Genomic DNA, 24,185 nt, shown 5'->3' on the forward strand with positions numbered 1-24,185 from the left:
TTGGGGGGGGGGGCAAAAAAGGTATGTTGGAGGGAAAATTTATTATATAATGACAAATTCTTCTAGGACAGGTGTGCAAAAATCTTCATAATGTAGTAGCTGATGATAAAATGACATTGATGTGCCTGTAATATCAGGGATTGTACATTTCTCAGGCCCCTAATGGAGGATAGAAGAAATGGAAAATGACATCATTCTGTAAGAAGTTTTTTAGGGTCATAGAATTTGCCAAATACTGTAAATATTCTCAAATGTATGTTTGCACATTGTAGCTGTAATCCGTTTTCCCCAAACTCCTCCTAAATTGTAATCTCTGCTTAGGCGGTGGTTATTGTAACGCCACTGACGTTTCTTGGCCCAATCTCTCAAGAGAAAGAATATTTTGGAACGCTGAATCCAGAAATTGGTTGTATTGTGTGGGGTTTCTTTTTTCCTAAAAGAAAAGGTATCATGAGAAGTCTGCACATGTTTAACCTTTATTTTAACTGGCAGTACTGAGAAGGAGGCAGAGAGGCTCTCTTGAAGTGAATTCAACTGGCTTTTTATCAACGTGCAAACTTGAAAGAAAGATTGCTACCCTCGGCCATGTTAGCTCAAACAGCAAGGAAGGTTCTGGAGAGCGATCGGGGCAAGGAAAACCCTCCTGCTATCAGCTGTCCTTTTTTTAAAACGATGCAACTGAGCCGAAACATTTTATAAATGCAAATGGCCCTGCGCCACAGACTTCTGTTTTGCATTTGAATTAATTTCACCGAACATTTCCACATGTGGAAGCATTTTCTCTCTCTCTCTCCTCTGGACTGTGTTTTGAGCACCTTTACTGTTGTTTGAGAATGGAGGGTAAAATAGAAGACGGCTTTCAACTTTTAATTTTGGGGGATGGTGAGAGCTGCAAAAAAGATAAGTTTTCTTGTGCTCCCCTCCCCCTTTGATAGCGCATGAGAGGGACATTTTCCTGTGGGCAGTCAGATGCTCGTCTCCGCGGCCTATGAGTTTTAGTGGTGTAGGGTTTCTGCCTAAGCAGAGGGTTGGACTAGAAGGCCTCCAAGGTCCCTTAACTTAACTTAACTTTATTGGATTTCTAGACCGCTCCTCTCTCAAAAGAGACTCCAACTCTGTTACTCTATTCTATTCTATTCTATTCTTGGTAGAAGAGAATATTTGTAGCTAAGGGTTGAACGGTGGGATCCTTGGTATTCTCTGAGCTAGCCTGTTTTCTTGCAGACGTTTCACGACCCAACTATATAACATCATCAATGCCACTGTGCTAACCTAGTCTTCATATATCTTTTTCTTTTGGTTGGATATGTTGGGTCGGTTTCCCCCCCCCCCCCACTTGTTAGCTATGTCTCAGTTTATCTTTTATATTCGCTGAGATGTAAGCGACTATTTTCATTGTTAATGTACATCTGTGTTGCAGTCTGCAATTCTAACGCTGTTATCTTTTTTTGGCAATTTCTGTGGCATAAAAAGCCAGGTTCATTTCACTGGCTTCCTGTGCACCATGCTAAATGCTCAAATGATGTTTTCAGCTGAGCGTGATGTTCAACCCACCTATGATATCTTAGTGAAGGCAAGATGGAAGTGGCTTGCTCAATCGTGGTTGAAAAAAATCCTGGTTTGCAGAGTAAACCAGCACAGTTTTTCTCTAACCGCTAACCTGGGGATCCCAGAGCGGGATGGAGCCCATTAAATGGCCTGTGTGACGTGTTGTCGCCAGGGTGAGGGGTGGGGGTATTATATTAGGATATTATTTTATTTGTTTATTTTCTTTTTATTAGTTTTATTTTTTATACAGGATGTTTTTTATATCCCCGGAAGCCGCTTTGAGTCGTCATGTGCGAATAGCGGCAATATAAATTTTCTAATATATAAATAAAATAAATGCATCCTCCAGTCTTAAAAACAGAAGAGGGAGGAAAGGAACCTGCTTCAAAACGGTTGCATTTCAACATCTTCAGATTGCAAACTTTGTGTTTGTGTATTCTGGGTAGCCTGTCCTGTTGAGGTCCAATTACAGTCGTGGCTAAAATTGTGGAAAGTCCCCAAAATTTGGGAAAAGTGTTATCTTCTAAAACTAGCTAATAATACCACTTTTATTTTTGGAGTAGTACCATAAAATTATATGCCAATGGAAAGATAATTTAACCAGGAATGTAATGCAATAACTTTGATGAAGGATCTGCTATTAGAATAGCAGTTATAAAGAAGAAAGGTAAAATGAGTTATATGAAAACTATCACCATAGAAAAGACGAGATATACAGAAATTATCACCCTGTCGGTTAATCCTTAGTTGGGTAACCTTTAGCATGAATTACGGCCTTACAACGTCTTCCCATGGAGTGAACTTAGTCTTTTAGTTCTGCAGCTGTTATAAGGTGAAACCAAGATTGAATGATTGCTTCTATTAACTGGGTTTTATTGGTGGGTCTCTCCTGACTAACACGTTTCTTTAGTCGCCTCCGTAAGTTTTCATTTGGGTTAAGGTCTGGGCGATTCCCAGGCCATTCCAGCAGTGGAATATGATTATTTTGAAACCCCCCACCCCAAAGTGGTGTTATTAGCCATCAAATCTCAAAAACGCACTTTTCCCAAAAGGTTTCCACAATTTTGGACACTAAGGTACTCCAAAATCATCTTGTAGAAGACTCCGGAAATCTCTGCATTTTTCTTCGATATATTCTAAACCTCTTATCTATTTTTTTCTCACTTGCTTCTTCTTCCAGAGGAATATCAAGGTCTTTGTAGCAGCGGACCAGGAATTACAGCATCAGGAAATGGTAAGCTTGTAGCTGATTTCATTCAAAATCGGTGTAAAGGAGTACAGGATGACATTTGCAGGAAAGGTGCTAAAGAAAAGAGAGATAAACGAATGCCCTGGTTGTTCTCCTCATCACCATTTAAGGATCTCCTAATCCCTTGCCGGGGTGGGTGGGGGTCTGGGAAACTGAATAAAGCTAGCGGAGTGTTTTAGTGGCCAGATGCCCTTCCTGTCACCAATGTGGAGTTTTGTTCAGTAGATATATTCTCGGCGTGCCCTGAGAGAGGAATATCTGCATCAACCTAGGATTGATTGAACTCACAGCTTCCTGATTGTGAGGCAAGAGCTTCACCTCTAGGCCACCGCACCGCACTTACGTCCTGGTCGTTCTGATGGGTTAAAAAGAAAAATGACACATAGTACCTGTGACTTTTTTTTTTTTTTTTGCAGATATCAATGAATGTGCATTGGATCCTGACATATGTCCCAATGGAATCTGTGAAAATCTGCGTGGAACATATAAATGCATATGTAACTTTGGATATGAGGTGGATTCAACGGGCAAAGTCTGCTTAGGTAGGACGTTTTCCATATTTCTCTCCCAGATTGTAGCTCATTCATTAAAAAAAAATCTTCTTAAGTTTTTAAGAAGAGGTTGGATAACTATTTGTCTGAAGTGGTATAGGGTTTCCTGCCTAAGCAGGGGGTTGGACTAGAAGACCTCCAAGGTCCCTTCCAATTCTGCTATTCTATTCTGTATTAGTTTCAACATACAGGTGGAGTTTTCCCATTGGCTGCTTTTATTTCTGCTTAGCCTTAGCCTAATTTTCTTCTCATCTTCCTGATCCCCCTGTGCTACGTTTTCCTTTGTTATCGGATTGCGTGGTCCTTATTTGTTCATTCTACTTAGGAAGGTTATTTTTTCCTGCATGGTGTGAGCAATGGAGCCCAACTACCTTTCCTGCCTTGAAGCAGGAAGCATGCAATACTTGCACTGTGTCTAATCTGATGAAAAGAAACTCATGGTTCTGCAAATAGTTACTCCATTTCCATTGACTTTGACGTTAACCAAAACCTTCTTCAAAATATGATATGGAAAAACATTCCTATTATGGGATGCTCAGTGGCTAAGACGCTGAGCTTGTCGATCAGAAGAGTCAGCAGTTCAGCAGTTCGAATCCCTAGCGCCGCGTAATGGAGTGAGCTCCCGTTACTTGTCCCAGCTTCTGCCAACCTAGCAGTTCAAAAGCGCGTAAAAATGCAAGTAGAAAAAATAGGAGCCACCTTTGGTGGGAAGGTAACAGTGTTCTGTGCGCCTTCAGCTGGACACATGACCACGGAGACGTCTTCGGACAGCGCTGGCTCTTCCGCTTTGAAACGGAGATGAGCACCGCCCCCTAGAGTCGGGAACGACTAGCACATACGTGCGAGGGGAACCTTCAAAATATTATAAGGAAAAACATTCCTTAAATAGAAACTCATTTTACAGCTTCGTAGGAGAAACCAAAAAAAAACCCAAAACATTAGTGCCATTGAAGCATGTTATTTTTGCAGCCGTTGCTGAATTATCTTAATTATTTTTACAGACATCGATGAATGTGCCGTGAATAGGCTGCTTTGTGACAACGGGCAATGCAGGAACACCCCCGGAAGTTTCACGTGTACCTGCCCCAAAGGATTTGTGTACAAACCTGATCTACAAACATGTGAAGGTAATGAAAAGGCTCCCCTTCATCCTCAAAAGTTCTACCTGTAAACAATTACTATAGATGGTACTTTCTTTTCCTTTAAAAAAAAAGGAGGAGGAAGATATATGTTAAAATTAAACATGTATATTGAAAAGGAATTATAAATACCATCAAAAATAAAATGGAGCTCGCTCAGAGGCTGAAATACACCAAGTAAATGAGAGGAAGAGTGTGAAGTAGAGGAGAGAGGTAAGGGAAGAAGAGAGGGATAGGAGAGAGGGCGGGGGGGGGAGAGAGGAGAAGAGAAAGGAGGAGTGGAAAGGGGAGAGAGGAGAAGGAGAGAGGAAGGGGAAGGAGAGAAGAGAAGGGTGACAGAGGGAAGAAAGGAGGTAGGAAGAAGGAGGAGAGAGGGAGAAGAAAGTGATGGATAAGGTACAAATATAGTGTATGGAGAGCAGAAGAGCCAATAATTGTTTTTGGGAGTTGATGGTAAGACGAATTGATGTAAACATTCAACAATATAATATGGTGTTGATTATGTAATAATATACATGTGGTTATTTGTTATGAAAATGGAAAAATAAAAAAAACTTATATATATGTTTTCGTAGATTTTCACGGATGTAGGTATGCTGGTCTTGTTATATTCGGGTCTTTTCCCGTGTAAGATTGAGATTGTCTTGGCAACGTTTCGGCGAGGTCCCACTCGCCATCCTCAGGCTGGTGTTTTTGGCCAAAGGATGGCGAGGAGGATGGCGAGTGGGACCTCGCCGAAACGTTGCCAAGACAATCTCAATCTTACACGGGAAAAGACCTGAATACAACAAGACCATCATATATATATATATGTGATGTTCAAATCCCATGTTCAAATCCCAGTAAGGGTATGGCTAGCTGATGAGAGCTAATTAGCTCGAAATAGATCTATATTAGTCTCCCTTTATTTATTTATCAGCACAAATACAAATATATATATATATATATGTTTGTGTTACAACCCCTGGTATGACCTAATATGGGAGGGAGCTCACTCCTCCCTCCTTCTGTCCTTTCGGCTCATCACAGAAAACCATCTTGGCAACGTTTTATCAGCACAAATACAACATATATATATATATATATATCTATATCTACCTGGTTCTGAAGCGAGGTGTGTGTATCAAATTTAGAGGCTATATTTGCTTCCCATAGGATCGTTTCGTATTTGTGTAATAATAATTATGTTTGTTTTAACTCTGTTCATTTCGTGCATATAGCATATTCCTTGTTCTAAAGTTTAAAATTAGGGAATTATAGTTTTGATCCAAGCACTTTAATCCAGAACCTTCAATGCAAGGTGCTGTCGCCAGGGTGAGGTGCGGGGGGGGGGGATGTTAGTATATAAATTTATTACATGACTCTTCTTTTATTAGTTGTATTGTTTTTATATGGGGTTTTATATTCTGTAAGCCGCCTTGAGTCGCCATGTGCGAATAGGCGGCCGTATAAACTCCATAAATAAATAAAAACACTAATTAATTAATTAAGAAAAGTTCATGGAGTTCTCCATTCGTAAATTGTCAATAAGTTGAAGACAGGTGTGTAAGGCTTAGGTGGAATAGTTGGTCCTTGCTGTTGATTGGGTATCGTAGCAATAGCAATAGCACTTAGACTTATATACCGCTTCACAGTGCTTTGCAGCCCTCTCTAAGCGGTTTACAAAGTCAGCATATCATCCCCAACAATCTGGGTCCTCATTTTACCCACCTCGGAAGGACGGAAGGCTGAGTCCACCTTGAGCCTGGTGAGATTTGAAGTGCCAAATTGCAGGCAGCCGGCAGTCAGCAGAAGTAGCCTGCAGTACTGCCCTCTAACCACTGCGCCACTGTGGCTCATTATCTTATTGTAGGTATCATAGGTGAAAGTATCGTAGGAGAAACACAAGGAATTTCTCCAAGCAAAATGCTGGAGGAGCCACGAAGAACAGCTGCATTCATTTCATACCACACCATCCAAATAGTGTCGGAATTCCATTTTCTCCGGTGAACAGGAAACCTATATTATTTTGAAATAATACGAAACGGAGCACACTCTGTACCTCTGTCCTCCTTTTGGCCATTCAAATGTGCTTTTTGCTCTTCTAGATTTCAACGAATGTGAAAGCAGTCCCTGCATTAACGGAGTGTGTAAAAATACCCCGGGCTCTTTTGCATGTGAATGTTCTCCCGAAAGTACTTTGGATCCCTCCAAAACCGTCTGCATTGGTAATGTATTCTTCTGAGCACTGCCCTTTTTTCATATCTGGTCTTTAAGAGTGTTGTAAATGGCACACCTCCCCAATTTGGTCACGGTGAGGATAATTGAATTAGCATTCCCTACGTAGAATTCTTTATTGGTCAAGTGTGATTGGACACACAAGGAATTTGGTGCATAGGCTCTTGGTGTACATAAGGAGAATAAAACACATTCATCAAGAATAAAAAGACACAACACTTAGTGATAGTCAAGGTTACTAATAAGCTATCAAATCATACTAGTAAACAAACAAAACAATATAAATTGAAAGATACAAGCAACATGGTTATAGTCATAAGTTGGGAGAGATAGATATTAGGAAGGAAGAGAAGAAATTCAGTCTTAAATTATTTGACAGTGTTGTGAGAATTATTTGTTAAGCAGAATGATGGTGTTTGGGAAAAAACTGTCCTTGTTTCTAGTTGTTTTGGTGTGCAGTGCCTTATAGCGTCATTTTGAGGGCAGAAGTTGAAACAATTTATGTCCAGGATATGAAGGGTCTGTAGCAGTGGTGGGTTCTGGATCCCATTGCAACCAGTACACTGCAACGGGGCCGGGCGTCCACCACGGGCATACACACCCACCGCCCTGCAATGCACCAACTGCTTGGCGGAGTGTTGCACAGGGTCAGTACACTGCGCGCATGTGCACAAATGGCCCGGTTGGCTCAAATATAGGTAAGGAACAAGGGCGGTCGGTCGGGTCCTTCAAAGCAGCATTCCAGTACGGTGGCTGCTGCTTCTGGCAGGCACCGGTCTGCCCGTACCGTGGCATACCGCCTGGAATTCACCACTGGTCTGTAGATATTTTCACAGCCCTCTTTTTGACTCGTGCAGTATACAGGTCCTCAGTGGAAGGCAGGTTGGTAGCCGTTGTTTCTTCTGCAGTTCTGATTATCCGTTGAAGTCTGTGTCTGTCTTGTTGGGTTGCAGAGCCAAACCAAACAGTTATGGAGGTGCAGATGACAGACTCAATCATTTCTCTGTAGAACTGAATCAGCAGCTCCTTGGGCAGTTTGAGCTTCCTGACTTGGCGCCAAAAGAACATTCTTTGTTGTGCTTTTTTGATGACATTTTTGATGTTAGGAGTCCATTTTAAGTCTTGTGATATGATAGAAACCTAGAAACTTGAACTTGAAACTCTACTGTTGATACAAGATAGGTCCTTGATCGTGCTGTGTTTGTTTATTCTAACAGAGACGGCCAAAGGCACCTGTTGGCAGTCCATCGTGAATGGGAGATGTGAAGTAAACATCAACGGGGCCACTTTGAAATCTCAGTGCTGTTCCTCCCTGGGTGCTGCTTGGGGCAGTCCCTGTGTCCCATGCGAAAAAGGTAAGACCTCTTGTAAAGGTTTATCTGTTGCATTGGGGGGGGGACTTTCTGCAAGGAGGACGAAGTAATTCTCTCGTCAACACAGAACCTCTAATCTGGTGTTCTGACCCATCTCCCAAATATGAAAAACCCTCTGTAGTTAAATCAGTTATTCTTTTATTAGGAGCACCTGCAACCCCGGCAAAAAGGTTATCTCTCCCACACAGCAGGCTAACAAGTCTGTCTGACAGGGAGATGAATAGTTGTCTGTCACACCTATTCATCTCCGCCCCTGCCTTTTATCCTCAGAGGTAGGGTGGGGCTTCGTGAGCAGCGTTGGCTCTTCCGTCCAAAGGACCGGCCCATAGATTTCCACTGCTCTCCTCTCCTCTGCCTTCTGTGCTTCTGTGCATCAGGCACTGGACCCAGCTGTTCCTCCTCTTCCTCATCAGCCACCATCAGATCTGGGGCTGTTGACTTTCTATCTGAAGGCCCAGACTCACTCACACTCTCTCTCTCTCTCTCTCTCTCTCTCTCTCTCTCTCTCTCTCTCTCTCTCTCTCTCTCTCTCTCTCTCTCTCTCTCTCTCTCCTAATGAATTGAACTAATTGTCTCCTGCAAACTCCACTTCCCTTTCGCTCTTCTTTATTCTCTAAATAAAGCTCATCCACCTGTGCCTTTACTCCCAAGTCAGCTCTTGTTCCTTAGCTGTTCCCTTCTCCTGGTAACTCTATGCATACTCACATTGGGAACAGGCATCAGCTGTTGTGCCCCACTGATATCTGGCTCTGAAGGTAGCTCGTAACTGTCGGACGGCCCTGGCCCCATCTCTGCCTCAGATGCAGAGCCCTCATCAGAGCCTTCCCCAGACTCCAGGACTGACCCAGGTTCCTCCCCAACCTCCTCACTGTCTGAATCTGCCGCCAGCTCTGTTGGACGCTGGTGGGTCACAACATTGCAATCCCACTATAATTAGGAACTATCCCTTTTTAAACATAGTAGATTTCCCCCAGAAAACATTCTTAATACTGTCCTGATGATCACTGCTGAAGTACTTTGTTCCTCTCGTAGCCCTTTTCCTTAATCATGATTAATGGTAATGAATTTGGAGGCGTTCATGCCGAGAAGAGCTGTGTCACTTCTTCTCCAATTAAGTTTGTGTTCTTAGTGACGTTGTTCTCATTTGCTTTAGATCCAATATGTTCAAAAGGATACTCAAGGATAAGAGGAAATCAATGTGAAGGTAGGTATTCTTGCCTTGGAATATGAAATAGAATAACCCATATAGGCAGTGGTGGGATCCTGCCGGTTTAACAACCGGTTCGGTGATTGCGTGCTTCGTGCGCACTCTGCGCGCATGTGCAGTTTTAACAAAGCGTACCTTCCATGTTACTTCTGGGGAGTAACACAGCTGAGGCGCAGCAATCTGCTCTGCAATGCGAATCAGCTGAGGGGATACAGGTAAGTGAAGCGTGAGGGCGGGAGGGCGGACCAACCTGATTTTTGGAACGAACCGGTTCACTCCCCAGCTAATCGTCGGCGCTACCAGTTCGCCTGAACCAGTCCGAACCGGCTGAATCCCACTTGTGCAAATAGGCAAGGGGAGAAAAAAAAAGAATTATTTTAAAAAGTGTATTCATTATGTCCATAACCGTGTTGAAAATGTTTGCTTTTTGGAGCTTTTTCAGAATGGAATTTCACAAACCTCACTATTTTGACACCGAGAGCGTAACGTTTGAAGTCCCAAAAATGACAGCACAGAATTTTGAGAGTGGACTGTCAATTTTTTTAAAAAAACATGTCTGAAAGTGCATGCGTTAAAGAGAATGACGTAGGAGGAACAAGCATGCCGAAAAATACACGAAGTTTCAGAAAACGGGTTCAGAAAGGAAATGCGTGTCCCTCAAAAGCCGGCTTCGTAATAACCGCGGACCGTTTTTGTGTGAGCAAAAATCCCCCCCCCCTCCCAATAGAAGAAAACGTAAAGATGGGAAAATAAAGGACCGAGTCAAATGAAAAGAGACAGATTCATCCGTCCTTATTAACAATTGCTTTTGCAACTGCATTCTTTTGGATCTCGAGGGAAAAAGGATGAGCCACAAATTACCACATTCCGTTTGGTATTGCGAAATATTCCAAGCGGATGATGCGCCAACGCTTCTTTCCTAGGGTGGGTCTGTAGATGAGTCTGGCTTCCTTCCTCCCTTGTCTCCAGATACGATATAACAGTGTCATTCTCAGCGTTCCAAGCAATGCACCCATTGAAAGCAGAACCCCGAGGCAGGCAAATTCCTCAAAGAACAATTTATTAGGTGCATCCTCTTGGCACAACTGGTGAAAACCAAACCTGAAAGTTCCTGCGGCTTTCACCTAATTAAAAAAACACAAAAGTTTCCCCTTTCCCCGCCAAGTCACTGGTCACGCTGTCCAATCAAGGTGCTGATCGGTTGCTTGGTTACTTTACTCCTCCTCTGACCAGCCACCTGTTGGGATGTCCTTGGTTCCCACAGGAAAACTTTCCTGTTTTGGCCACAAACCCCGTTCTATCTCCCGCTCCTTGCCCCTTCTTCTGCTTTGTGGCAACCTTGAAGCCTCCACGTTGGCCTCAAGCAGGTTGACTTCAGGCTTGACGGCCATTGCGGTACATAAAAAGTTGCTGGAGAAAAAGAAAAGCAAAGGGCTCTTGAAATATCCCAGAAATATTAGAAAGATCTTAGAGCACTGAGTGCCAAAAATGAAGCACTTTGCGCGCGCATGTGTCTGGGCTGCAATCAGGAAGAGGAGTTGCCCAGGGGCCATGCACACCCTGAAAAACTTACTTCCGCTTTCCGGCAAGTATTCCGGTTACCGCCGCACACGAGGCGATCAGCTGACTGGCGGCCATGCTCATACCGGAAAACGGAAGACCAGTTCTTCTGGTTTCTGACACTGCCACACACAGAAAGCCAGCTGATTGGCGTGTGCTCATGCGTGCCAGAAACCCGGAAGAGGAACAGCCGATGCTGTGTGTGCCAGGCGAAATGGCTCTGCGTGCCACTTCGGGCACCCACACAATAGGTTCGCCCCCACAGTTATAGCAGATTGGGTGGGAACCTTGCTATAGAAGCAGAAGGTTAAGTAGAAATGCTTGTTGAGGAACTGAATCGATGAAAAGCAGCTGTGGTGGGATCCTTGAGACCGGATGGGATGTCCTCTTCCCATCAGTGTGGTGGTCAAAGGAAGTGAAAAGAATGGTGTACCTCATGTTTCGAAGGACTTTCCTCCATGCTTCTCCCTTTCCCTGGCCTGTTCCTTTCCTTGTTTCCTTTGTGTCAGTCGCCATTGGAAGTAGTGCTGATAAGAGCAGTCTACCTTGATTGCAAAGCTTCCAAGTGACATCCATAGTCCTGTCCATTAAGCCCTTTCCTCAAGCACTGTATGCCGTGTCGGGTCAGACTGACTAAAACAACCTCACACGGCACAGCTGCCGATCCGTTTGAAAAACAAATGATTCCCAGATGTGTTGTTTCAGGAAGAGAGTGAGAGAAGGAACGGCCCATCAATTCTCCCCCCTCCAACCGTGTCCCTAATCACACACACTCTCTCTCTCTCTCTGTTTCTTTTTTCTTTTCTTTTCTGCTTTCCAAGATAATGACCCAATAGCTTGGATCTATCCTATCACAGATTGACTGTACATAACTTATCTAACCCAGGAGAGGGGGGGGGGACAAACGAGGGGCTCCGCCTAATCCAGATTGCAAGGAAAAGCGCAGAACATTTTTTCGGTGTTCTGACATGGAAAGTTATTCTTCCAAGATAGTAGTCTTGGATAAGGGGCACACAGCGGGCTTGCAGCGTTTTGAAAAGCTAACAGAGTCTTTTCCTTGCAGGCCAATGGCAAACAATTTCCCCTCCCCACTGCTCTCTTAAATATGCTTTCTTAAGCAATTGTGCTAAGAGCCTGGTGCCGAGCCCTTTTAAATGTCAGATGTTTTTGCAGAACAGAGTTGAATCTTGCAGTTGCAAATTTGTCCCTCGTTCCTCCAAAAATGAGCGGCCTGCAATAATTCTCTCATGTATTTATTTGTTTATTTATTCATGAAAACTTACAATGGCTGCCCGATTCACGTTTAGTGACTCTGGGTGGCTTACAAAGATTAAAAACCCAACAATTAAAAAAAGGAATAACTCCCCTGTCCCCCCTGATGACAACAATCGAATCATATGTTTGATTGATAACTTCATTTTTGTTTTATCTTTTCCTATCTGCCTGAAGCAACCATATACGGAGGCAATACCTTTTTTTCCCACGGTGGGAAACTGAAGTCAGCTCTGATATAATTAAATTTAAGTTCTTAAAAATGGAAAATTGTTTTCCTACAAATCACGAAAGTCCTTTGATTGTGCCCTAAATGAGTCATTTGTGTGTTTCTTTTGCTTTTGAATATAGTTGGCAAACTGTGTCTAAAATGGTAATAGAGATAGGCTTCTCCCGCTTGGAAAAAAACAGTAAGATGGAAGTATTGGATCCCTCTGTATCTTTACTAACTTTTTAAATCTTTCTTTTTCAATATGTGTTTGAAGATGTCAATGAATGTGTAGTGTTTCCAGGGGTGTGCACCAATGGCCATTGTGTTAACACTTTGGGATCCTTCATCTGTCAGTGTCCCAGTGGAATGACCTTGGACGCAACTGGACGGAGATGTATTGGTAAGTGTCCAGGGATCTAATGTTGTAAGAAGGACTAGGGGAGATAGGATAGCAGTGTTCCAATATCTCAGGGGCTGCCACAATGAAGAGGGAGTCGAGCTATTCTCCAAAGCACCTGAGGGCAGAACAAGAAACAATGGGTGGAAACTAATCAAGGAGAGAAGCAACTTAGAACTGAGGAGAAATTCCCTGACAGTTAGAACAATTAATCAGTGGAACAACTTGTCTCCAGAATTTGTGAATGCTCCAACATTGGAAGTTTTAAAGATGATGTTGGCTAACCATTTGTCTGAAGTGGTGTAGGATTTCCTGCCTAGGCAGGGGGTTGGACAAGAAGACCTCCAAGGTCCCTTCCAACTCTCTTATTCTATTCTTCTATTCTATTGTGAATGCCCCAACACTGGAAGACTTTAAGAAGATGTTGGATAGCCATTTGTCTGAAACGGTATAGGGTTTCCTGCCTAGGCAGGGGGTTGGACTAGAAGACCTCCAAGGTCCCTTCCAACTCTCTTATTCTATTCTTCTATTCTATTGTGAATGCCCCAACACTGGAAGACTTTAAGAAGATGTTGGATAGCCATTTGTCTGAAATGGTATAGGGTTTCCTGCCTAGGCAGGGGGTTAGACTAGAAGACCTCCAAGGTCCCTTCCAACTCTCTTATTCTATTCTTCTATTCTATTGTGAATGCCCCAACACTGGAAGTCTTTAAGAAGATGTTGGATAGCTATTTGTCTGAAACGGTATAGGGTTTCCTGCCTAGGCAGGGGGTTGGACTAGAAGACCTCCAAGGTCCCTTCCAACTCTCTTATTCTATTCTTCTATTCTATTGTGAATGCCCCAACACTGGAAGACTTTAAGAAGATGTTGGATAGCCATTTGTCTGAAACGGTATAGGGTTTCCTGCCTAGGCAGGGGGTTGGACTAGAAGACCTCCAAGGTCCCTTCCAACTCTCTTATTCTATTCTTCTATTCTATTGTGAATGCCCCAACACTGGAAGACTTTAAGAAGATGTTGGATAGCCATTTGTCTGAAACGGTATAGGGTTTCCTGCCTAGGCAGGGGGTTGGACTAGAAGACCTCCAAGGTCCCTTCCAACTCTACCATTGTATTGTATTCTAGATGCGATGAAACCCTCTGGATGCAAACCTCATTCAAGGCTTCATGTTTTGATTTGTCTCTTTCACATGAAGTATTAGTACCGCTTTATAAAGCCTTAGTAAGGCCACACCTGGCCTACTGCATCCAGTTTTGGTTACCACATTACAAAAAAAGATATTGAGACTTTGGAAAAAAGTGCGAAGAAGAGCAGCTATGATGTTTAAAGGCCTGGAGACAAAAACAACGTGAAGAAGAGTTGCAGGAGTGGGATTTGGCTAGTCTAGAGAAGAGAAGGACAAGGGGGGACACACGATAGCAGTATTCTAATATTTGAGGGTCTGCCACAAAGAAGAGGGGGGGTCAACTTATTTTCCAAAACCCCAGAGGGCAGGTCAAGAAACAATGGATGGAAATGAATCAAGGAGAGAAGCAACCTTGAGTTGAGTTAAGGAGAAACTTCCTAACAGTGAGGACAATTAACCAGTAGAACAGCTTGCTGTTAGAAGTTGTGGAGGTTTTTAAGAAAAGACTGGATAGTCACTTCTTTGGAATAGTATAGAGTCTCCTGCTTGAGCAGGGGGCTGGACTAGAAGACCTTGAAGGTCCCTTCCAGCTCTATTCTGATTGAACCATGGGAATCTTCCTTAAGCCAAGAGTTTCTCCTTCTCTAATAATTTCTGCTGTCCAGCAGATGAGAGAATGCTATCAACAGATTCTTCCTCTCAGTCCTCTGCTTTCAGTGAGTCTTTGGAGAGAGGAAAATATTTACCATGAGGGACAGCGGTACTTAAGTCTTCCAGTTGGGGCTTGTTAAGTCTTGGGAAAGCTGGTTCTCATATATTTGTTCTCGTAATCTTTAAAGCCATTGATAATTGGGATGGGCAGCTAGACATGACCTAAGAAGATGTTATCTTTATCTACAGCAAAATGATAAGGATTCCCCAATAAAATGGCTTACAGTTGTGGCCGCAAAGGAAACTCTTGTTATCATTCACCACGGACTTTAAATGAGCTTAGGATTCGAAAGACGGATATTTCTGCTTTGACTGTGGTTGTTTTCTTAGCTCTTCTTTGCCAGATGGTTAGAAGCAGTTGAAAAGAATATAATAGTAAGAGGGATTTGGGAGAGAAATAAGAGAAAAGTAATGTGCGCAACCAGCTAAAGGCACCCCAAAAGACTCTTAAATGCAAAAGCCATTCTCAGCACTCCCATTTTACTCAAAATGGACAGTATTTTTAGGGGGGGGGGGAAAGGATTGCAGATGATTCCATTTCATGGAGGCGGCTAAGCATGATAGTGCTCAAACATTCATAGCCCTAACATGGTTTGTTTCACTTTGGATCTGCCTGTTTTGTTGACCTCACCATTGTGTGTTGAAAAATGCAGTTTATGGTCTTAGAAGTTGCACGAAGCCAATTATTTATATTACATCTAAACAAAACGTAGCTTGAATGTTCAGTGCACGATTTTCAGTTTAGTTTTTCTGCTGAGACAGTAGAAGACATACAAGAATAGAACAGAACAGAACAGAACAGAGTAGAATAGAATAGAATAGAATAGAATAGAATAGAATAGAATAGAATAGAATTCTTTATTGGCCAGGTGTGATTGGACACACAAGGAATTTGTCTTTGGTGCATATGCTCTCAGTGTACATAAAAGAAAAGATACATTCGTCATGAATCATAAGGTGCAAATACTTAATGATAGTCATAGGGTACAAATAAGCAATCAGGAAACTATCAATATCAATATAAATCGTAAGGATACAAGCAACAAAGTCACAGTCCTGCAGTCATAAGTGTGAGGAGATGGGTAATAGGAACGATGAGAAGATTAATAGTAATGCAGACTTAGTAAATAGTTTGACAGTGGTGAGAGAATGATTTGTTTAGCAGAGTGATGGCATTGGGAGAAAAACTGTCCTTGTATCTAGTTGTATCTAGTTGTGTGCAGTGCTCTTTTGAGGGTAGGAGTTGAAACAATTTATGTCCAGGATATGAAAGGTATGTAGATATTTTCACGGCCCTCTTTTTGACTCATGCAGTGTGCAGGTCCTCAATGGAAGGCAGGTTGGTAGCCGTTGTTTTTTCTGCAGTTGTAATCCTCTGAAGTCTGTGTCTGTCTTGCTGGGTTGCAGGAACAAACAAGACAGTTATAGAGTTGCATACCTGGTATAGCTTTGCTCTCATAGCGCTTTGCAGTTTTCCATATTCATTCCTTGCCTCCCTCCCTCCCCCCCCCCATTTATACTGTATTTACCTTTACATTGATTTTTTTGTTGACTTTATATTTGTATACCTACCTTTTTAACTGCCCATCTCTCTCACAGAGGGGCTCCTGTGCAGGTGTACAATTTAATCAAGACAACAAAACGGTGTCATTTGAGATGATAACTTCAGGAAATGTAAAAACGGCATTATAAAATTGCAAAAGGTGGAGGGTTTCAAGATTTTCCAGGTGGTGGTGGTGGTGGTGGTGGTGTCCCCTTGTTCCTTTGTTCTACCCATTTTCATTGATGGATTGCTAAATATCCCCCTCCCAACAGACATTCGCTTGGAGTCCTGCTATTTGAGACATGACGATGAGGATTGCACCTCGCCCCTCGGAGGGAGACACCGACTGGATGCTTGCTGCTGTTCTGTTGGGGCTGCCTGGGGACCTGACTGTGACGAATGTCCCACAAGGTCCACCCCTGAATACGAAGCTCTTTGCCCAAGAGGACCAGGATTTTCCACCAGAGGAGAAGTTATCAATGGGAAGCCTTTCTATAAAGGTGAGACAAAATGGCTGCTCCCGCAAAGAAGGCTTCGGATGAATATATCTGTTTCGTTTCTCCCGCCTTCCTTTTGTTCTGATCTAGGCTTCCCCCAAAAGCACAAATCACAGTCCTGGTCCCGACAAAACCCCTTTTATTAAACAAATGTGATTTCCTCTCATTCACATTCAGCCAAGGCCTGGCAAACAGTCTTTCAAAGGAGTATTTATGACTGCAGACCTTATCTAGTTTGGAAAGCTGCCATGTAAATATTTTCCAAATGAGGTGCTGTGCAAGGAAAGACTTGGCACAGAGTCTCTGAGATTCACGGACAGATCTTCACACTCCTGAAATGAATCTAACGAACGAACAAATTGTTTCCTGCAAAAGTCCACTCCCCTTTCACTCCTCTTTTATTTCCTATGGGAGGGTCCAATCACCTTCCACCTGTGACTTTATTCCCAAGCCTACCCTGATTTCGGAGTTGTTCTTTTCTTCTGGCAGCTCTCCGCATGCGCACACTGGGAACAGGCTCCAGCTGTTCTTCTGCCTCACTGCTGTCTAGCTCCTTAGGCACCTGATCACTGCCAGATCTCAGCCCCCTCTCTGCCTCCAATGCAGAGCCCTTCTCCAAGCCTTCCCCAGCCTCCAGGCTTGGCCCATGCTCCTCCCCAACCTCCACACTGTCCGAATCTGCTGCCAGCTCTACCACAACAAAGGTCGACATCGCAGGTTTCTCATATCAGAATTGATGCCTGGGTGTAACAGTCACAATCAGTAGAGTAAAAAAAATTGGAACTTGGTTCCCTGCACCCAAAATTCTCTCAATCAGTTTCATCTTCCCTAACCTGTTAGAAGGGATGAATAAAATCTACTATCTCAAGAGGGGAATCTTTTGGTATTCCCCCAGAAAAGTTCTATTCCAGAATGGTATAGTTACACCCTTCCCAATCTGTGACTTATCTGACAATAGAAGAACATTTACAGGGCAGGTCTGTCTTTCTCTTGTTCTGTATTTTTGCTGAGATGTTGGGTTTGGGAGGAGATGCTAGGCATTGACCTAGATGTGTCTTCTCCAAGGAGACCAAAGAAGAACTAAAACATACTTGAAGGTTCTTCTCCCCTCTGCTTCTGGCCAAGGGTGGTCATGATGGGAATTGGATAGGAGTCAGACAAGGGCGAGGACATAATTATGAGTCATCTCTTCTTTGAAACCCAAAGTAACAGTTGCCAACGTGTAAAACGTCCATCAGGATTATTTGTTTTAGCTAAGCCATTCTTATTCAAATGGAATGTTATTTCAGTTAACGCCATTGGAAATTGGTGGCTAATAAATCTTCTAAGAATCGGTGTTTGCGCCCAGCACAGACGTTATTGTCACTGAATTATCTCAATTGACTAAGCATTTTATGACTCACTAATCAAAGCAGGGTGGGACACAACATGAAGAATATTGCAGAGGGAAGATAAAGCAAAACAAATATCCCAGCAAAAGACAAAAATAATACTGAAACAAAGCCCTATTCATATCACATCAAAAGTAAAGTCCATTGTGTTTAATTATTTTACTTACTACCAAGTATGCTTGGGATAGCAACTTATGTTTCTAACCCTAAGCAATAGATGGAGAATTATCAAGGAGAAAACCTAGAACTAAGGAGAAATTTCCTGACAATTAGAGCAATTAATCAGTGGAACAGCTTGCTTTCAGAGTTTGTGGATGCCCCATCATTGTGGTTTTTAGGAAAATATTGAACAACCATTTGTCTGAAGTGGTGTAGGGTTTCTTGCCTAAGCAGGGGGCTGGACTAGAAGACCTCCAAGGTCCCTTCGATTATTCTGTTGTTCTGATTAATGCAAGCTAAGTGCAGTTGGGAAGAAATTACTCAGGATGGTTCTTCTTTTGACCAAGATGAAGAATATCAAATCTTTTTCTACAAGGGAAAAATTAGAAGTAATCTACTATCCTTTGTAAACATAATGTAAAATTCATTCTATTTCCTCTTCGGATGCATAGGAGTACTGCACAATGCTCAGTTGCCACACTTCAAATAGTTCACCAATTATAACATTGTAGTGATATTATTTATTGTGATGCATTGATGGTTACATATACTGGATTTCATTTTGACAAGTGACTGTGTCTTGATCTCAGATATCAACGAATGCAAAATGATTCCAAGATTGTGCACCTATGGAAAATGCAGAAACACCATTGGTAGCTTCCGGTGTAAATGCGACAGTGGATTTGCACTTGATTCCGATGAGAGGAACTGTACAGGTAAATTTCTTGACTTCAGATGATGTTTTGTTTCTTCATGCAACCTCTGGTGAAATACGCTCCTATTCTACTGCCGGTTCATATTTCTTAGCCAGTGAGGAACTGAGAAGTCCCACAGCATCCACAACCTTTAAATGGAAAAATAATCAGCTAAACTTCCTAACATCAATGGGAAGAATTAGCCCTTTAATCTCTTTTCTGTCAAACACAGGAAATCAGGAGTCCAGGCGGTTCAAATGAATTTAGGTTGATGGTATGCTAATCTTCTCTACAAGAATCTTGTCAGACTTTGTTACATAAATTCAAATCCAGAAAGCACACACAGATAACTGATTCAGCTGGATTCATTAACTTCTTTATATAGATAAGAATAGATGAATAAATGTACAATACCAACAGGAGGTTCTTCCAAGTACACACAAGGCAGGAGAGTTACAGGCAAGCACAAGAAGTTACTTTCATTTCAGCAGACAGACAGCTAGTTTACTTCTCAGAGTAGCAGACTGCTTAAGTTTCTGTTTCAGTTCTTTGCACAGACTCAGATCTGTTTAAGCTCCCATTGGCTGACTTAGTTGCTATGCCTATTCATTGGCTGACCTTGTTCCCATGTCTCTCCCAGTCATGAATATTTTAACAAATCTGAACCATTAACAGTCGAAGCAAATTGGCAGTAGATAAGAGTCAATGCAATTCAAGGTGGGTAGAACTTACATCTCTTGTGAGCATGAAGGGACTCGAGATTGATGACGTGTTTGACCCCTCCCTCAGTCTTAGTCTGGTCATCTCCTACAGTTCCCCCCCTCCCTTAATGCAGTAGAGGAATTATCTGAGAATATTTCCCAGTTAATACCCAACTTCCATCTCTGAATTAGACAAAAAATATTTTTTAAAAAATCAGGAAGACAATGAGAGAAATAAAGCAGACCGAGGACTAAAATAAGCGCATAACAGTTATCTGAAAGTATAAAAGCGGGTTCTATTTCCCTGTCAGAACTGTGTACAACAGCATGGCAGTCAAAGGAACCCAGGAACTATTAAGGATCTCTTATTTATTTGGGGAATTGTGAGGTAGATGATTAAGGTAGCTTGGGGAAGCCTGATTTTAAAAATGATATGAGACAGAGAGCGTGACTTTCGTATATTTGACACATCTTTGGAGTTAGTCATGCATGGATAACAAATAATGTTCGTGATTTGAGGTGACAAATGGATGTCATTGCCTCATTTCCTGTCAGGCACAAGGAACCAGAACAGCTCTGTGAATAGGCCAAAGTGTCTGTCTTATTAAATTGGAGTTTTAAGGATCACTTTGCCTTGGACAATGATTTAATTCTGCATGATATTTGGAACGCTGACATTATTTCAACTCTAATGTCAGCGTTCCAAATATCATGCAGAATTAAATCATTGTCCAAGGCAAAGTGATCCTTAAAACTCCAATTTAATAAGACAGACACTTTGGCATTATGCTGTGAAATTTCAACTCTAACGTACATCCTGTGAGTTCACCCAGTTAAAAGTTCATCATCTATCCCCACACCCCATAATTCATCACATGGTCCAATCTTCATCTTCCACGCTGGCATGTACACCCCTCTTCTTCCGGCCAGGTGTCGAGGTGCGGAGACAAAAGACGACCTTGAGCTTCTAAGAAAATCCATAACAATACATTCCACAATCCTACTCCTTTCTATTCCCCCCTCCCAACTACTACACTATTGAAACATCATAGAAAATTATAAGAAAGTGTGGCAGGCCAAAGATCCTAAAAAGAACATAACTACAGGCCTGACACAAAGTAGTTTATTGTTGATCAGGTATATTACATGAATTTCACCAGATCGACTATATTCCTTTGGGAACCAAAGGACAAAGCTTCACTCCTCTGGTCTATGATGTTTTCTTCCCTCCTCCCCTTTAACTCTTCCACCACAGCTCCAGATTAGGCAGTTTTTATCATGCCCATAATCTACCCAGGTCTTTCTAAGGATAGTCAAACTTTGGCAAGTATTGCGATGGAGACTTTCCCTGGAAATAAAAATGGAATAGCTAAGTATTTATATTTGTGTGACTTGGGTTCTTTGTTTATTTCGTGTTTACCCCTTTAGCCAACGCTTGCCACCTGTATATTTATTTTTGAAATAAGCTCGATTCCTTCTCTTGCAGATATTGATGAATGCCGCATTTCTCCTGATCTCTGTGGCCAAGGAATTTGCGTCAATACTCCAGGGGACTTTCACTGTAAATGCTTTGAGGGCTACGAAAGTGGATTTATGATGATGAAAAACTGCATGGGTATGTTATTTTATCACGCATTTGCTCTGGGGCTGAAGTCCATCTTGTCAGGTCCTTACAGTTACAGTGACCATAAAGGATAGTGGGCACTTGACTTCCATTTTTATCGCAACAACCGTAAAGAAGAATTGCCGGGGGGGGGGGGAGTTCCCTTTGTATCTGCAGACAACCTTGAGCCTAGTGAGATCTGAACTGCCAAATTGCAGGCAGCCGGCAGTCAGCAGAAGTAGCCTGCAGTACGGCATCTAACCACTGCGCCACCGTGGCTCAAGACACTTACTTGTGATAGTAATGGATGAAATGATTCTCTTTTGCCCTGCTTTTGGAGATGTTCGTTCCAATAAAGGAGAGTATTTGTAGCTCAGGGTTGAAATGAGGGATCCTTGGTGCCCAGTTGAGCTTGGGGTTTTTCTTGCAGACGTTTCATGACCAATCTAGGAAACATCATCACTGCATTGACGATGTTATATAGTTCAGATAATGAAACGTCTGAAAGAAAACAACCAGACTCAGGGAGATGTTAGTAGTCTGCCCAGATTCCTACCAAACACATAAAAACTTCAGTCTTGGTTATGGCTTGGGTCCAGAATTAACTTCCAGATCTGGATAAATTCAGAAGATCTGATCTGACTACATCTCAGACAAAAGGGAAACAGCCAGTCAAAGGAAGAATGGAAGAATGGAAGAGGGCAGAAAGTGCAGGAACCTACAACCGATAAAGTGAGGCCTGCTAGTTACGGGACCTTCTCTCGGGGAGAACAGCGTTTGAGAAGGGAGGCGTTCCCTTGGGGCAGGGAAAAGGAAGGAAACCGCCCTTGGAAGTTGGTTAGAGGAGTTGCTGGCAGAAGAGAAAAAAACTGGGGAGGAGGCACAGAGCTCAGAAGAGCAAATAAACACACACACACAGACTCTCACGGCTGAAACTTTAGATCCCAACACGCTCTCCCCCTCATCTCCTCTCCTGCACGTTTTCACAAGCATGTTTTTTTGGGGGGGTCCCTTCTTTTGCAGATATCGATGAATGCGAACGAAACCCCTTGCTGTGCAGAGGGGGCATTTGCCACAATACCGAAGGAAGCTACAAGTGTGAATGTCCTTCTGGCCATCAGTTGGCTGCCAACATCTCTGCCTGCATAGGTACGGCGTTGGTGGGTGTGGGTGTGTGTGAAAAATATTTCTTCTTCATCCTGGATGCTTTTTACAGTTACAACTGAACCTTGTCTCCATTTTCTTGGCATTGGCTACTCCGACCCTGTCCTGGCAGTTTCTCAAGAGGTTTTCTTTTTAAACATCCTGAATAAGGCATGGAAAGAGTGACTCATCATCCTCAGGAAAAAAACAACAACCCAGGGCAGGCTCCCAAAATTCAGATCTGTTACCTCGTCCGGTGCCAGAAACTAAGTTTAGAGTAATCCTGGACCGCTACAGATTTTTTAAAAAATTGCACAGGTCAGGCAGTCTTGTTTTGTTTCATAGTGGCGACCGCTTTGAGGAGCATCTTTTTAAGCTTTTCAGGCATACGCACAACTTAGTCATAATATAAGAAACCTACGAAGGAAGTCTGTGTCCTTGGTTTCCTATCCAGGTGGGATCAATGCCAGGGGAAATAACCTGTGACTAGCTGTCTTATAGGCAGTCCTGGTTTAATGACCTCTTGTTCGGTGACTGTTCAAACTTTCTGGGGTGGTTGAGATACGTGGGCTTTTATACATTCTTTGGAGCTTTGTGATTGAGATGGCCTGTCCCTGTGTAAAAACGTGCCCTTTAATATTTTAATGGCTGTTGCCAGATTCCTACGGGGATCATGTAGGGGTCATGGCTGGCTCTACAGACAAGAAGTGAAATGCAAATCCTAGGGGTTTGTCTCGGCTAATCTTGTCAGCTTCGGATTGCCTAATTGTGTTGCTTATTTGGAATCTCTTTGCTTATGGATAGTTTGGCCCAGTCTTTCTGAATAGACTGGAGGCTTTCAAAAAGAGACTGGACAGTCACTTGTCTGAAATGGTATAGAGGATCTCCTGCTTGAGTGGGGATGTTGGACTAGATGACCTTCAAGGTCCCTTTCAACTCTTATTATTCTATGTTCTATGGATACAAAATCTGCATTCCTAAAGACCAGCCTCTTCAAGCTTTTGCTTGAGGCTGTTTTCCTAGGGCGGGAAGACTGGGGGCTGCTTTCTGCTTTTGTTAAGATTTGTTTCTCCTCTTCCCCTTTAGAGGAAATATTCTATCCTGCCTCTTTTTAATATTAAGAACGAAGAATAGTTTAATCTGAGAAGGGAGGGGCTTCCTACACACTTATGGCAGTTGCATGTAATTGCCATTTGCAATTTCCTGCCCAGTTCCCAGGTGCAGAGGCAATGGGGAAGACGGCAGGAAATTCAGAAGTTGCTCCAATAAGTCCCTTGTATGTTCTCCAGCCCGGCAGCAGCCTATCTTGGTTCTCCCACATGTGCACCTTTCCAGCCACTTACCTGCCTGGTGGCCTGATTGCAAACCACCTGGGACTTGTTCAACAATTGGGATCTTCACTTAACAACGGCAACAGGGTTGTTAAGAGAATCACTGTTAAAGTTGTTAAGTGAATCACACAGTGATGGTGGCTTTCCCCATGGACTTTGCTTGTTGAAAGCCAGCTGGGGAAGTCACTAATGGTGATCACACAATCCCAGGATGCTACACAATCCCAGGATGCTACAATTGTCATAAATACATGCTGGTTGCCAAGCACCTGAATTTTGATTGTGGAGATTCTACAACTGTCGTAATTGTGAGGACTGGGCATAAATCCCCTTTTTTCAGTGCCAATGTAACTTTGACTCCCAGTATGTTTCATTTCTGCCTATTGATCCTTGAATTTAACTGAAAATACAAAGCTTAGCTGAGGATCAATAAAATTTTGTTGTTTCTGCCTTTTTCTTCGTAACTTTTTTTGAGTTGGATCATTGGGCTGGAATTTGGCTTAAACCTCCTGGCAAAGTCTTTAAAGTTTGAGAATATTTATTGCCCTCTGATGTCAGAAA

At 42.7% G+C, this 24,185-nt stretch overlaps 1 protein-coding gene across 3 annotated transcripts in view; it reads left to right on the top strand.

Moving 5' to 3' along the window:
* Nucleotides 1-24,185, top strand: part of FBN1 (fibrillin 1) — a 196,600-nt gene that overhangs the window by 103,931 nt on the left and 68,484 nt on the right. For all 3 annotated transcript variants that reach the window (XM_081964556.1, XM_081964555.1, XM_081964557.1), the window contains exons 18-28: nt 2,729-2,782; nt 3,214-3,339; nt 4,350-4,475; nt 6,575-6,694; nt 7,922-8,059; nt 9,231-9,281; nt 12,602-12,727; nt 16,377-16,604; nt 18,742-18,867; nt 21,034-21,162; nt 22,174-22,299. In XM_081964556.1, coding sequence (XP_081820682.1) covers nt 2,729-2,782; nt 3,214-3,339; nt 4,350-4,475; nt 6,575-6,694; nt 7,922-8,059; nt 9,231-9,281; nt 12,602-12,727; nt 16,377-16,604; nt 18,742-18,867; nt 21,034-21,162; nt 22,174-22,299 — 1,350 coding nt within the window. The remainder of the gene's footprint in view (nt 1-2,728; nt 2,783-3,213; nt 3,340-4,349; nt 4,476-6,574; nt 6,695-7,921; nt 8,060-9,230; nt 9,282-12,601; nt 12,728-16,376; nt 16,605-18,741; nt 18,868-21,033; nt 21,163-22,173; nt 22,300-24,185) is intronic.

This window comes from Natrix helvetica (genome assembly GCF_964273705.1).
Source record: "Natrix helvetica genome assembly, chromosome: 12".
Classification (NCBI taxonomy): Eukaryota; Metazoa; Chordata; class Lepidosauria; order Squamata; family Natricidae; genus Natrix; species Natrix helvetica.